Raw genomic sequence first — 14,262 nt, 5'->3', positions numbered from 1 at the left:
TATGTTTTTGATTCACAAAAACTATAACAGGAAGCAAAATATTTTATTCACTCCAGGTATTTCATGACACGAGGGGATTTTAGATTGTTTTCCTCCGTATGTCATTGACTCGTCGTCGTTGAGCTATTTGAAAATTTAGTGTTTGTTTACGAAAGTGCACTTTGTAATTTCAACTGTCAAATTTCGTAGGTACGCTGGCCCCAAAATTTTATTCCATATATTTGAAGGAATGACGTTGCTCTTTAACTGGGGTGTACTTTTATGAAGTCTAGTAATGTACCATTGGCGATATTTTCATTTGAATTTAGCCGATTTTTGTAACTGCCGAAATGGCTCACAAAAGAGACAAGTTAAAAAATCGATAAAATATTCAGCTTTTTATTAAAATTGGAAATAACCGTCCTGAATGAATCATAAATGTCTTCTGATTTCGAGTTCCAACTTGGCGTTTAGTTTTAGTTACGCTTTATTTCCAGACCCAGATGTTTACGATCTGTAGTAAAATGATCCCTGAGTGCCTTCAGAGAGCTGAAAAACCAAATTATTCGTCCTACAGCTAAAATATTTATTTGATTCACCCAAAAGTTATATCAATGTAAATCACTTACCTAGTCCTTTGTTTTGAGAAAGTTTGAGGAATTTTATTTTTTCTTACCCAAAACACATTAGTCGAAAATTACAGACGGCCACTCTTAAGCACCTGATCTTGTACTGAGTAAGATGCTGGCTTATAGAGACCGGCCACGGCTGAGCTGGGAAACCAGCATATCAGCAGATGCACAATGGCGTACTTCATTCCGGCTGGAAAGGAAACAAGGAACTGATGCGTTAACTTCTTGGCGAATGCAGGATTAATACAGAACTGCCCGGAATAAAAATATGCATGACATTTCCACTTTTGAAAACAAAGGAAAAAACCTTTTACTTTTCTTTGCCCTTTTTTTCTTCTCATTTTTTGCTCTCCTTTCCCTCTCTATTTACTATTTTCTCTCCGTTAACAATTAAGAAAAATTTGCTCCAGCCATTTATTATTTAACCTCGCGCTACGCTACTCCTTAAAGATATTTATCCAAGACTCTGCCGAAAACAAAACTAAAGCAATACTCAGTCTAGTTGCTTCATGCTACAGAAACCGGGCTAAGCTCCGGCCGCGTGGCCCACTTAGGCTTGTAGTGTGATCTTACCCTTTTAAAAAACGACGAAGTTGGAGGCTAACAAGGGAGTTTAAGAAGCTATTACGGCGACGGCAACGAGAACGCCACAAAACAATAGGATTTAATGAGAAAAGCAAAGGCTTTGCACTTGCGTTATAAATTTTGTGCATTTCTTCGCCGTAAACAGCCAAACAACAACTTGAAAAGACCAAATTCAAGGTTTTGTGGAGAACGTGAATATATGACAGTAAATTTCCCATTCTGTCTCAACTTGAACGCCTTACCCACATGTTCTGTTATAATAATAATAATAATAATAATAATAATAATAATAATAATAATAATAATAATAATAATAATAATAATAATAATAATAATATATCCATTTATCCATTTGGTCTTTCGGCTTTGGAAACATCTTGCTAATTGTCTGATAGGGTTTAAATGCCACTTTGATGCCATGGTTTTCCAGAACTCTCTTAATTGGCTCAGAGGTCCCGCTAACGTATGGAATTGTGCTATACCCCCGTACAGATTCTGCAAGGGAGGTTGTATCAAATGGATAAAGAAGATACTCGTGATCCCGTTTACGACATTCCATGTGCTAATTGCGGCAAGAGTTACGTTGGCGAAACGCAGAGAAAATTCATAACAAGAAAAAGCGAACACCAAAAGGTTGTCTCACGACGACAAGGCGAAAAATCAGCGCTTGCAGACCACGTGATAAAAACAAATCACGAAATCGCGTGGGATGAGGCCACAATTCTCAGGACTAGCAATAATTGGCACCAAAGAAAGATTCTCGAGGCCTGGGAGATTAATTGCGCCAAAGACCCACTCAATCGAGCCGACGGGGCGTTACTCCCCAAGGAGTATTTACACTTGACTCTCGCTAACAAGAAAAAATGACACATATCCTGAATTTTAATCAGCGTCTTGTTTATAACTGTGCTTCTGGATAATTTTTCTTTCACTTCCCCTGAAGAAGGTCCGTGATTGCGACCGAAACGTCGGGAACATTTTTATTGTAAATAATTTCAGACCGCTTTTAATCCACCAGTGTAATTTTATTTGTATTTCCAAATAATTTTTAATGTACCCACCTGGTGACAAACCCAGCTTCAATAAAGGAAATATTGTATGGATGTTGAATGAAAGTTTAAACCGACTTAAATTTGATTCAACACGCTTTCAGCAATGCTGGACAACCTGTTCAAATTCCCTAAACATTTAGTTCAAACAAGTGTTGAACGCATGCTGAACCGAATGCTGAAATCGTCTAAACGGGCCTAAAGAACAGCTCCTCTTGTATATTAGATGCTCCATGCGATGCCGGGCTATATGCCCAGAAGCCGGGCACGGTCTCAAATACCCTAAACGCCCAGCACTCAGAAATTTTCATCGAATTGCCACTAAAAGTCATGATAAAACACTTTTGGGAGTATTCGATGTTTGTTTCACGACAAAGTGTCGGAAACCTTGAAAACCTGACTTGCTCGTTCTAGCTGTTCACCAACTCGCGCGATTCTCTGTTTTGAATGAAAGTTTGCTGCCAAAGGGTGCGTTATTTAAACAAAGATGTTAGAAAGAATAAACATCACGTTTAATACTTTACGGCAAGGAAAAAAGCAGAAATAACCACGTTATCAATTAATGATTTTCCCGCCGTCTTAGTTTTCCACGTGTTTCAGCTGTCTTTTTTGGTTTCAAGAAAGTCTCAGTTAAGTGATAGATATATCGATGGTTGTAGATAAACGGCAATCGCGCTTTGGGTGGAGCGACTAGAGCGCCATGCCAAATATAAATCTCTCTAATATGTTTACCGACTTTAGAAATAAACTAGAAAGTTCAAAAGTATAGTATATAGCCTTTACTTACGACACCCGTGCTTATTCGAATTGCCCTAAAAGAGAAAACGAACTCTTACCGTGAAGGTTGAAGACATCAAAACCTTGGTATGTTGCAGTTTCGATGCTTATCCTCCGATAGATCGTAAGGATGGTTAATATCAGCAAGTTATTCCGTTTAATCTTTCCGAAATTTGAGTGACAAGATAACATGAAAATTTACTTTTGATAAATTATTAATAAGAAGAAGCAACCCTTTTGGCTCTTTGCAGTAAGGTTGTTCAATGTTTGTATCCTCAACACTCGTCTATTTTCTGTTCCTATGATGGCAGGTGATAGGAAAATGTTTTTTACTTTTGTTTTTCTTTTACTTTATTGCTCGGAAGGGTACTATTTGGAGAGCGGCCATAGTGGTCGTGGTAATTGTGGCGTGACAGCTCGAGTCTTACATGCAACATCACCTTGTATTTTAAATTCGTCCACTACAAAACCGACATAATTTTTAGAATCGCTTGTTGTCTCCAAACAAACATCTGAATACATGTACTCTCAAGAGTGCTTTGTCGTGACTTCCTTTAGAAATTCAGGGAAAATTACTGACTGCCGGGCATTACTGTATTTGAGATCGTGCCCCGCAGTCTGACCACAAACGTTTTTTAAGTGCACGTGTTGAAAACCTTGAAAACCTGAATTGCTCGTTTAATTCTAGCTGTTTCCAAATCGCGCGTCTGCTGCCAAAGTTTGCTTCCAAGGGTGCGTTAATTTAAACGGAGATTTTAGAAAGACTAAACATCACGTTTACGGCAATTAAAAAAGCAGAAACAACCACGTTAGCATTTAATGATTTTTCCGTCTAAATTTTCCACGTTTTTCAGCTGCCTTTTTCGGTTTTAAGAAAGTGTCAGTTGAAGTAAAAATGCCTGTAGATAAACGGAAAATTAACTTCGCTTTGTGTAGAGCGACTAGAGCGACATGCCAAATATAAATCTCTCTAATATGTTTACCATCTTTGAGGATATCACAGACCTGAAGTACGGCCTCAGTATATGCCTTCATAAAATAAAATAAGCGCTCTTGAACAAATTCTCCTAAGAGATAGTCTTCATGTTGTCGTTTCTCGAAGTTAACAGATAAAATAAAGTGCCTAGAGTTTCAATGAACGATCGCGCGAGAGAGTTTAACACAATTGAAAAACCTTTGCTTATACCCGCCGTGCCTATTCGAATTGTTTCTTTTCCCCTAAAAGAAGATTAGCTCTTACCGTGAGGATTGAAGACATAAACTCGCTGTCATGTCGCAGTTTCGATCCTTATTGGCCTCCGACAGGTCGTAAGGATATTTAATGTCAGCATGTTATTCCGTTTGATCTGTCCGAAATTTATCTTTGATCAATTATCAATAGGAAGAAGCAACCGTTTTTGCTCTTTCCAGTCAGGTTGTTCTAAAGTTTTCTCAACATATGACCATATGGTTGAATCTCCGGAAGGATGGATATTTCACGTTGACAAAAATAATTGTGCTTCTTTTGAAGCGACTACGCTGCGAATTCGCTCACATCACAAAATAGCTCTAGGCTTATTCCCAGACAAAGGCAATTTCGATTGACATCCCTTTTAATTTTTGAGAACTTGGCGGCTGGTGTATCGTGTTTTCAAAATGTTTGTTCCTAAACATTGCACTGCATTTGTGGCTTTGTCAATTCTTTCAAAAATACAAACATTTGCATTGCTGGAACTAGAGATTGTCTTTTCTGGAAAGAGAAAACTAAATCTTATATCGGCAAACGACAAGATATGAAATGTTGACTTCTTGCTTTCCCGTTTTTTCCTTTGATGTGTGGCATTTAGAGCCAATATCAGCAATTATACTTTTTAATGTCTTAAGCGATAATTAATGACTAATCCTATGTCTATTTCAGTGTCGTGTAGTGTGAAATGCGCTGACAGTGGGTAGGGGGGAGGGGTAGCTATACTTTTAGTTGTTTCATGCTACAGAAACCGGGCTAAGCTCGGGCCGTATGGACCACTTAGGCTCGTAGTGCGAATTTACGTTTAAAAAAAAAAAGACTGTGTTGGAAGCTAACAATAGTGAACCTGCTTCACCGCTTGGTGCTAGAGTTTCCAACCGTCGTTTATCATTTTAATTTCTGTTGCTTTACATTTAAATCCTAAGAACAGCTCCTCTTGCAATTGTATACTAGATGTCCTATATATTGGATATATTGGATGTCCGATGCTGTGGCTGTATGTCCGACAATTGGGCACGGTCTCAAATAGGCTAAATGCCCGGCAGCCATCGAATTGCCACAAAAAGTCATGATAAAACACTTTTGAGAGTATTCATTGTTTGTATGCAAATACCAAGCGATTCTACAAATTATTTTGGTTATGAAGTGGACGAATTTTTTGAAACATCCCTAAGACATTCATTTATTTTCTGGTTGTATGATGGCAGGTTTATTTTAAATTCGTCCACTACAAAACCGACATAATTTTTAGAATCGCTTGTTATTTCCAAACAATCATCTGAATACTCTCAAGACTGCTTTGTCGTGACTTCCTATGGAAATTCGAGGAAAATTTCTGACCGCCGGGCAATTACTGTATTTGAGATCGTGCCCCGCAGTCTGACCACACACGTTTTTTAAGAGCACGTGTGGAAAACCTTGAAAACCTGAATTGCTCGTTCTAGCTGTTTCCAAATCGCGCGTTTTCTGCCAAAGTTTGCTGCCAAGGGTGCGTTTATTTAAATGGAGATATTAGAAAGACTAAACATCACATTTACGTCAATAAAAATAGCAGAAACAACCACGTTACCATTCAATGATTTTCCGTCTAAATTGTAAATTGTCCACGAAGGCATGAAAGAGGGTTTTCTGGTAATAGTTGCTCTTCGTTTTATATACGTACGCACCCCGTCTTCCCTTTGCATGTAGTCATTTGCCTTCTACATCAGTAAAACTTGTGATTTTCTACATATTGCTTAGTTGTATAATTTCTTTTTACTGATCTCACTTAATATTGATGTAATTATTGTAATGTGCATGCACAAGGCTTAGCTACAAATCCTCATTTTCATTACTTGAGATTGAAGACAGTTTGTTTCATTAAGTTATGGTCCTGGAGAACATCCGTACAGCTCAACTCGCATGGATATGTGTTTGTACCATGATACGGCGTAAAAGCGCACATATCTGGCCATAAACCTCTGCGTTAAGATGTGTGAAACGATTGTTCCACGGTCTGAATTTCCGAAAAAGACCTAAGAAAAAATGAAAATAAATAAGAAATAAATGACTTTATTTAAGTGTCGACTGAGTATTTGGCGTTGTGGCGCTAATTGCATGAGAACACTATAAACCCGTGAAATAAATAAGCAGATTGAAAATAAAGTCTGGCGCCCCTAACCACTGCGACGTCGGCTCCCTACAAAAAGAGTTACATAAATATGAGTTGAAATAACAGTATTGGCGCATAATCTTTGAATATGTGTAAACCTTGAAGTTCTGAGTTCAAATACTGTACTTTAACTCTCTTTTTGAACCTAGTCGTTCACTGATATTTGCTTTTGAGAATTCTGCAGTATCCTGTTTAATCGATTACTTTTGTTATTCACCTTGAGTCTTTGAGTCTCGTTTGCTGTATTGTGCTCTCTAATTATTGCCTTAAAAACCTTGAGACATTTGCAAAACACTAAAGCCATACTACCTGTCCCGCGTACTGAAACGATTTCCCACCCTTTTCTCGACTGTTTTGGTTGGCTCGTTGTGAGGTCAATGGCATCAGCCACTGAGTGTCGTTGAACGTTTTAACAACTCTCCACCAAAAAAAACTACACAGTGGTTTTGCTCAACCGATAACGATTTTGCAAAACTTTCCGTTGGAAATTCGGATTAAAGAAGTTGATAGTTTTAAACAATTTCCCTTAATTTTGATTTTGGCCTTTACAGTGGTTACCAATAACACGAAGCGAACCCTCTTCTTCAAAAGAGTTGGATAAAGTTTTTTTTTTTTTTTCGACTTCAATGAAATTTAATCCGTTTAAATTACTTTAAATGTTTTCGTGGTCCAGTTTATATAGTACAATTACCTTCACAGCACTATTTTCCTTATATTCCTTCCAGCTTGTTCCGTCTGAACTGAACAGTATTTTGTATGACCGCACCCACTGGTCCATGGAAGGCCTCCCCTGTGTGGCGAGTTTTGTGACCACCCTCTCCTCCCCAAAATCAATTTGCAGCCACTCGCCTACTTGATTCGATGCTGCTGACCAAGAACCTGTACTCTGGCTGGTAGGAACATTATTGAGCCGAGCTTGCCAAGGCTCATACATACTATGTCCCCAAGACGAAGAAGCCGTTACGGCTGAGTCTGGTATGTCGTTGTTTTCCATTCCAAGTGCTTGGATGACGCACTCTATCGGAAAAATAACAAATAAACGCTGCTTGTTGTGCAAAACTGCGAGAAATAAACAGCACTACATTCTCATATCACGCGCTCGGAATTTCTTCTACAGATTTGCAAGTAACAAATAAACCCAAAGTGTAATTGTTTCAGTATAAAAATTAGAAGACCTTGGCAATCATATCCATCTCGTTTTCAGAACATACACGTTTATTCATGTAAAGTAGTACCGAGGGCGCTGACTAAATCAATCTGTGGGCTCAGCTCCCCAGAAATGCGCGCACGCGTATTTAGTGATCACACTTACCTCCACACCTCAACGATGACAGGCAAAGCAAATTAGTTCCACAGTCGGAGTCTTTGCTGCAGGTGAATGGTCTGAAAGTATTCTCCATGTAGTTTGTCAAATGCTCTTCTCTCATATCTTCAGGGTGAGACGCATGCGTCTTGTCATTCAGCTCACACACTCTGTCCTTTCGATAGAAGTTGCTGCTGTGGCAACCAGGATGTTCCATGCACTGTATGATGCACTCTTCTATTCGCTCTGCGGGGCAAGAGGTGATGGTGTGGTTTTTAAGCACCTGTCCTTGCACTGAGTAAGATGCTGGCTTACAGAGATCCGCAGCGGCTGAGATGGGAAGCCAGCATATCATCAGAAGCACAATGGCATACTTCATTCCGGCTGGAAGGGAAACAACACTTCAATACAGGAAGCTCTTGTCGTCTTACCGATAGGTCGCCATAACGGAATGTGTTATCTCCCCGGCGACAGCAGAATTAATGCAGAACCGCGCATGCCCAGAGAAAAATATGCATAACATTTTTTTTATGTAATGCAATTTTATTTACAGGGTACAACTTTTAAGGCTGGTTTCCATATGATGGCGGATCGCAGATCGCAATAAGGTCTGCGATCCTGCGATCGTGATCGCAGAAGATAGAACCATGTTCTATCTAAAGGCTGGTTTCCATATGATCGCGGATCGCAGATCGCAATAAGGCCTGCGATCGTCTGCGATCATATGGAAACTACTTCTGCGATCGTCTGCGATCGTGATCGCAGACGATCGCAGAAGATAGAACCATGTTCTATCTCCTGCGATCGTCTGCGATCAATTGCGATTGTTTGCGATCTTCGATCTGCGATCTATGATCGTCTGCGATCATATGGAAACCAGCCTTTAGATAGAGCATGGTTCTATCTTCTGCGATCGTCTGCGATCACGATCGCAGGATCGCAGACGATCGCAGAAGCAGTTTCCATATGATCGCAGACTTTATTGCGATCTGCGATCCGCGACCATATGGAAACCAGCCTTTACACTACACACAGTAGTCATACGTATACTACACTTACTTTGACGCTTGCGCAAATTGTAACTAACACTATAACTTATACATAAACGATTTATACATGCACTAGTAAGAATGCACACATTACAATACTATCACTACTTAAATTAGGGTTGATTAGTAACATTGCTAATTTTATCACAGATAATCATAAACATCAGCAGCATATAAAATTAAAGTAAAAGATTCTACGTTCGATGGAAATTCGGGAGTGCTTTTTTTAGCAACTGCTTTTTCTTTAAGAATATCAAGTTTTCCGGAAATGGACAAAAGAAAGGTTTGAAAATCTAAAACATCTCTGCGAAGGCTTGTGCAAAAAATGCAATATTTGGCCATTAGTAAACAATAATTTAGGACTTGCCAGTGCTTTGCACTATCATGCCAGCCGTAGAGTATATGGCTTGTAGATAATGCTATTGTTTCATTTGTTTTTTGGTACCACCAGTCTTAAACAGCATCCAGAAATCGATTGTTAGTGTACAGTTTATTAGCAGGTGGTGCAACGTTTGTTCTTCTGCGTTGCATAAGTTACATATGGGGCTTTCTGAAATGCCGTCTAGATGAAGTGTAGCACGGGCTGGAAGCATGTTATGAATAACTTTATACTGGAACATTATTATTTTTACTTCATTTGTGACTGCAAATGGCATAAGATAAACTTTCTGGATGGAATTTTCTGTAAATCCGTGGCGTAGAATTTTGGTTTCAGCAGTGGGAGGAACGAAGATGGTGTTTAAAAGAGAGGAGTAAATGGAACTGGTTTTTAGGGTATTGACAGTGGTATCGTGTGTGACGTTCAAAGTAGGGCTTTTAAGAATAGTTTTCCAATTTTTTGGGATTGTATTAACCAGGCCATAGTACTTGGTGAAAGGAATTTTTAAATTGAATGTTATTGCAAGTTCATGCAACTTCAAAAAATCCTGATTTTGGTTTACTGAATAAATCGCTTATCTTGGTGATGAGGCGTCATACCACTTTTTATAAAAAACAGTTTTCTTTCCTACTAGAATTTTCCTATTATTCCACAGTATTTCGTTTTTAGGATTAGTTTTGGAATCGATGCCCGTTGAGATTTTGAACTCGCACCAATAATCTAACACTTTTTTATAAAATGTGGAAAGCTTATCATCAAGGCCTAGTATATCTGTTGTAGAGTTGCATTTTGTCAGAAAGGCGAGACCACCATATTTGTGCAAGAGCTGGTTAGGAATTATTTTCCAGAAGGCTTGAGACTGGTCTTGAATTCTGTTCACCCAAGTAATTTTGAGCGCTTTTTCCACGATCTTAAAATCGCACATTTTCAATCCTTCATTTTTCTTTTCTCCAATTATGGTGTTTCTTTTGATTTTAGGGGGTTTTCCTGCCCAAATAAAGTTGAAAATTAGCTTATTTATTTCTTGAAAGTAGTGATCTGGAACAGGGAGCACGGAGGCTGAGTAAATTGATTTTAATATCCCAATTGTTTTAACTATGTTAATCCTTCCATAAAGAGTTAGATTTCTCCGTTGCCAAGTACTCAGCGGTTTCTCGAAGTTAAGTGTTTTTTCACCGAAGTTTAGTCCGTTAGCACTTTCTTGGTTGTGAGAAAAGAAAACACCGAGGGCGTTGATAGGTTCTTTGGCCACTTAAAACCAAACGGTTCATCTGTTCTGTCTTTCCATTTGCCTAACCACATTGCTTCGATTTTAGTGGTGTTTTTGTCTAGGGCAGAATGTTTTTTGAAAGCGTATAACACTCTTAATAGACTGGTAACGGAGTCAAAGTCACGAACAAATACTGTTGTGTCGTCGGCATATTAGCTTATTTTTAGGTCATGTTTGTTGACTTGGATACCTTTAATAATGGGATCATTTTTTATATATCTGGAGAGGAGTTCTATACCAAGAACGAAGAGGATGCCCGACAATGGACAACCTTGTCTGACTCCCCGCTGTAGGGAGCAAAAAGTTGAAGCATGACCGTTATTCAGAACACAGCTGGTAACATGATTATAGAAAATTTTTATCCAATTTTGAATGTCATGGCCGAAGTTGAAGAGCTGAAGTGTTACCAAGAGAAAGTTCCAATCAAAGGATGGAAAAAAAGGAAAAGGATATTAAAAATGTCCAAATGCTATAACTGGGAAATTAAAAACCACCTCAAAAATCCAAATCTTCTAGGGATCTGGCAGGCAGAATTTTGGTGTGTTGTGATGATCTAAATTTATGAATTACCGTTTTCTGTTCTTGAAACTGATAAATAAAAAATAAATAGCGTTTGTGGAGCATTGTTGGGAATGTCGGTAATGGCAGGATTATTTGACAAATTACTGACATGCATGAAGAGTTCAATGACAATTCAACACCTTTGCCTTAAAACTGTAGAGAAAAGAGGGCTATCTTGAGGAAGTTTTGCACATTTTTGTAGGGACTGAATGTTGCTGTCGTTTGTTTATATCTCTCAAACGAAGTAACTGTGATTGACAGGTGACGCTAAGGGAAAGCAGAATAATTCAAGTAACAGTTTTTTTTATCGTACCCTTTATTGTACACATTCATTCAGCCAAGTTTGCTAAGAAATTATTTCATAATTTAGAAATACCTTGAGAAATACCAAGGGCATTTATTCTGTATTTCTCTGGCTTGTCACGCTCATATATTTCAGTTACATAATCATCAACCGACAACTGCATGTTTCACGCATTTCCTAAATAAAATCTTTATTAATCCAAGATACCGGCAATAGATGGGACTTGAGACAGTACTTGCTCATTTGTCAAGCATAACGTCAACACTTTAGTTAAAAGCTTTAGATATTATAAGCACAAAAACAGCGTGTTCTATTTTCATACAATCATCGCCAAAACTCTTGAGAAGATTGCTAAGTTTTGCCTTGCCTTCACTTTCCTTCCCTCCCCCTCTATCATTGTTGGGTTTTAACTGTAAATCTTTACGCATTGTTCTTCGTGGGGAATCCACGGCACTGAAAAGAGGACTGAGGGAAACAAAATTCTGAAACTTAATTTATTGAAATTTTCGATAATTGCCAAGCGATACAAATTTTCCTCGAAAAAAGCAAGCTAGTTTTCCGCCAGTTCAGAGCGGAGATTTTTTTCTCGTCGTCAATTCGAGTGCGCGTGAAGGGACTTGAAGCACTTTTCATTTTTAATTTGTGTAATTCGCGCAACATGAGATCTGGCAGGCGAAATCTTTAAAAAAATCATATCTCTTGCTAGCGTTGTCCTAAAATCATTATTCTGGCAAGAAAATAAAGGTAAAGAATTGTGCATTTTCCCTTGTTTGAGTCTATGCGGGGGACAGAACGACAGAATCTATTTTTAGCAATAGTGCAAAGCGCTATTGACATCCCTTTCAATTTTTGAGAACGTGGCGGCAGGTGTTTTATGTTTTTAAAAAGTTTGTTCCTTAGAATTATATGTGTTGAGACTGCATTTGTTTCATCAGTTCTTTCATTAAGCAATAGTGCAAAGCGCTATTGACATCCCTTTTTAATTTTTGAGAACGTGGCGGCAGGTGTTTTATGTTTTTAAAAAGTTTGTTCCTAAGAATTATATGTGTTGAGACTGCATTTGTTTCATCAGTTCTTTAAAAAATTTAAACATATACATAGAATCAATTTGCATTGCTTCAACAAGAGATGGTCTTTATTGGAAGGAGAAAACTAGATCAACCGGTAATGACCAGATATGAAACGTTGACTTCTTGCTTTCGCGTTTTTTCCTTTGATAAAATTGGCATGTCAGCGATTATACTTTTTGTAGTGTGAAATGCACAAACTACTTTACTTGTCTATTGTTCGTCGAGCGATATAATTTTCAGATGTATGCAGATGACTATTAGCTGTCGATCAGTTTATCTGAAGGTTACACCCACACTAATGGCTCTCAGAATTTAGTTTATTCCAAACTTGAAATTTTAACTCCACATGCATGCAGCGTTGATAATTGCCAAGAGTGCGTTATTTAAACAGAGATGTTAGAGAGAATAAACATCACGTTTACGGCAAGGAAAATAGCACAAACAACCACGTTACCATTTAATGATTTTCCCGTCTAAATTTTCCACCTTTATTTAGCTGACTTTTTTGGTTTTAACAAAGTTACTGTTAAGTAATAAATGGCTGTAGATAAATGGCAAATTACCCGCGCTGCGCGTAGAGCGACTTGAGCGACATGCCAAATAAAAATCTCTCTATTAAGTTTACCATCTTTCGAAATATCATAGTCCTCAAAGGCCCCAGCACATGCCTTCACAAAAAATAAAACAAGCGCTTTTGAGCGAATTTTGCTACCGAGAGGGTCCTCATGTTGTTGGTTTTTTAAATTTAACATATCTAGTGCCTAGAGGTTCAGTGAATAAGAGTGTTTTTAAAATACAATATGAAAAGCCTTTACTTACGACGGCTTTGCCTATTGAAATAATTGTTTCCTTTCCTTTAAAAGAAGATGAGCTCTTACCGTGAGGGTTAAAGACATAAAAACGTTGTTATGTTGCAGTTTCGATGCTTATCCTCCGAAAGTTCGGAAAAATGGTTAACATCAGCAAATTATTCCGTTTAAACTGTCTAAGATTTGAGTGACAACATAAAATTAAAATCTATTTTTGATTAATTATTAATATTAAGAAGCAAACCTTTTCCTTTCTGTCGTCAGGTTCTTCGAAAGTTTCGTCAAAATATGGTAGAATCTGCAGGGAACTAAACTAAACTAGTGAATAAAGGGGTTAATCTTTTAAGAAACTGTGGTGCTAGGTCGGTGTGGAGAAGAAACGAATGTTTAGCTTGATCAACAGAGTTGAAAACAAAAGGTAAATTGGCCATCGTAAATAGATTCTAGTGATGACATTTCTAGCTTAACCCTTCGCCCAGAGCGAATCGAATCGTTCCGACGAAGCTGGGGACACGTAGAGAATGTCCATGAAACAATATTCATAATTACCCTTTGTAGGTATTCGACAGCCTGGTAAGATGGAGAGAATATGATCGCAAAATTACTACAATACGTTAGGCTACTCTGGTTTTCGAGTTAATATGTTTTCCTACTGCAGCTGAGTATGCACGGCCTTTACTGAGAAAACCAGGCTAAGCCTTGCTTTCCAGGTAATATTTACCAACCATACTTAACCTGAAAGCCTGGGAAAACCCGGCCAACCTGGCTTTTCAGGTCATGCTTTCCCACCACACTTATCCTGAAAGTCTGGGAAAACCCGTCTAACCCGGCTTTTCAGGTACGGTTTTTAAACCATACTCACCCTGAAAGCGTGGTAAAACCAAGGTTACCTGGCTTTTCAGGTTCTAGTTTGCGGGCCAAAACCAGCTTTACCACGCTTTTTAGGTAACTTTTGAGCAAGCTTACCAAGTAATTCGGGTAAAACCAAGCTAACCAGACTCTTAACCAGACTTGATTTCAAACCAAAAGCCTGGTAAGCCTGGCTGAACCAGACCTCACCAGGCTTACCAGTCTTTTAAACAGGCTTTTGTTGCCAGGGCAGTCAGTCAGTGAGTCAG

General features: G+C 38.4%; 2 protein-coding genes across 2 annotated transcripts in view; both read right to left on the bottom strand.

Annotated features, from left to right (window-relative positions):
• Positions 1 to 3,225, bottom strand: part of LOC146454287 (lactadherin-like) — a 31,346-nt gene extending 28,121 nt beyond the window's left edge. The window contains exon 1 of the mRNA XM_085095613.1: positions 3,082 to 3,225. Within this exon, the coding sequence (XP_084951739.1) occupies positions 3,082 to 3,214 (133 nt within the window). The 5' untranslated portion in view covers positions 3,215 to 3,225. The remainder of the gene's footprint in view (positions 1 to 3,081) is intronic.
• Positions 3,226 to 5,190: 1,965 nt separating this feature from the next.
• On the bottom strand, positions 5,191 to 13,737 carry LOC146454286 (lactadherin-like). Its single transcript, XM_085095652.1, has 4 exons — positions 13,214 to 13,737; positions 7,712 to 8,086; positions 7,091 to 7,416; positions 5,191 to 6,262 (listed from the first exon to the last, which is right to left on the bottom strand). The coding sequence occupies exons 2-4, from the start codon at positions 8,079 to 8,081 to the stop codon at positions 6,113 to 6,115; spliced, it is 846 nt and encodes a 281-aa protein (XP_084951778.1). The 5' UTR covers positions 8,082 to 8,086; positions 13,214 to 13,737; the 3' UTR covers positions 5,191 to 6,112.
• Between the last annotated feature and the right edge of the window lie 525 nt (positions 13,738 to 14,262).

This window comes from Pavona decussata, unplaced genomic scaffold, assembly GCF_977016875.1.
Source record: "Pavona decussata unplaced genomic scaffold, jaPavDecu1.1 SCAFFOLD_303, whole genome shotgun sequence".
NCBI classification, from domain to species: domain Eukaryota; kingdom Metazoa; phylum Cnidaria; class Anthozoa; order Scleractinia; family Agariciidae; genus Pavona; species Pavona decussata.
This window is presented reverse-complemented; position numbering and strand designations above follow the sequence as displayed.

Coding starts and splice junctions, on each gene's coding strand:
- LOC146454286 (XM_085095652.1), bottom strand. CDS start 8,081: ATGAAGTATGCCATTGTGCTTCTGATGATATGCTGGCTTCCCATCTCA. Junction 7,417..7,711: donor GTCATCGTTGAGGTGTGGAG/GTAAGTGTGATC, acceptor TTTTTCCGATAG/AGTGCGTCATCCAAGCACTT. Junction 6,263..7,090: donor AGGAAAATAGTGCTGTGAAG/GTAATTGTACTA, acceptor ATTTTTTCTTAG/GTCTTTTTCGGAAATTCAGA.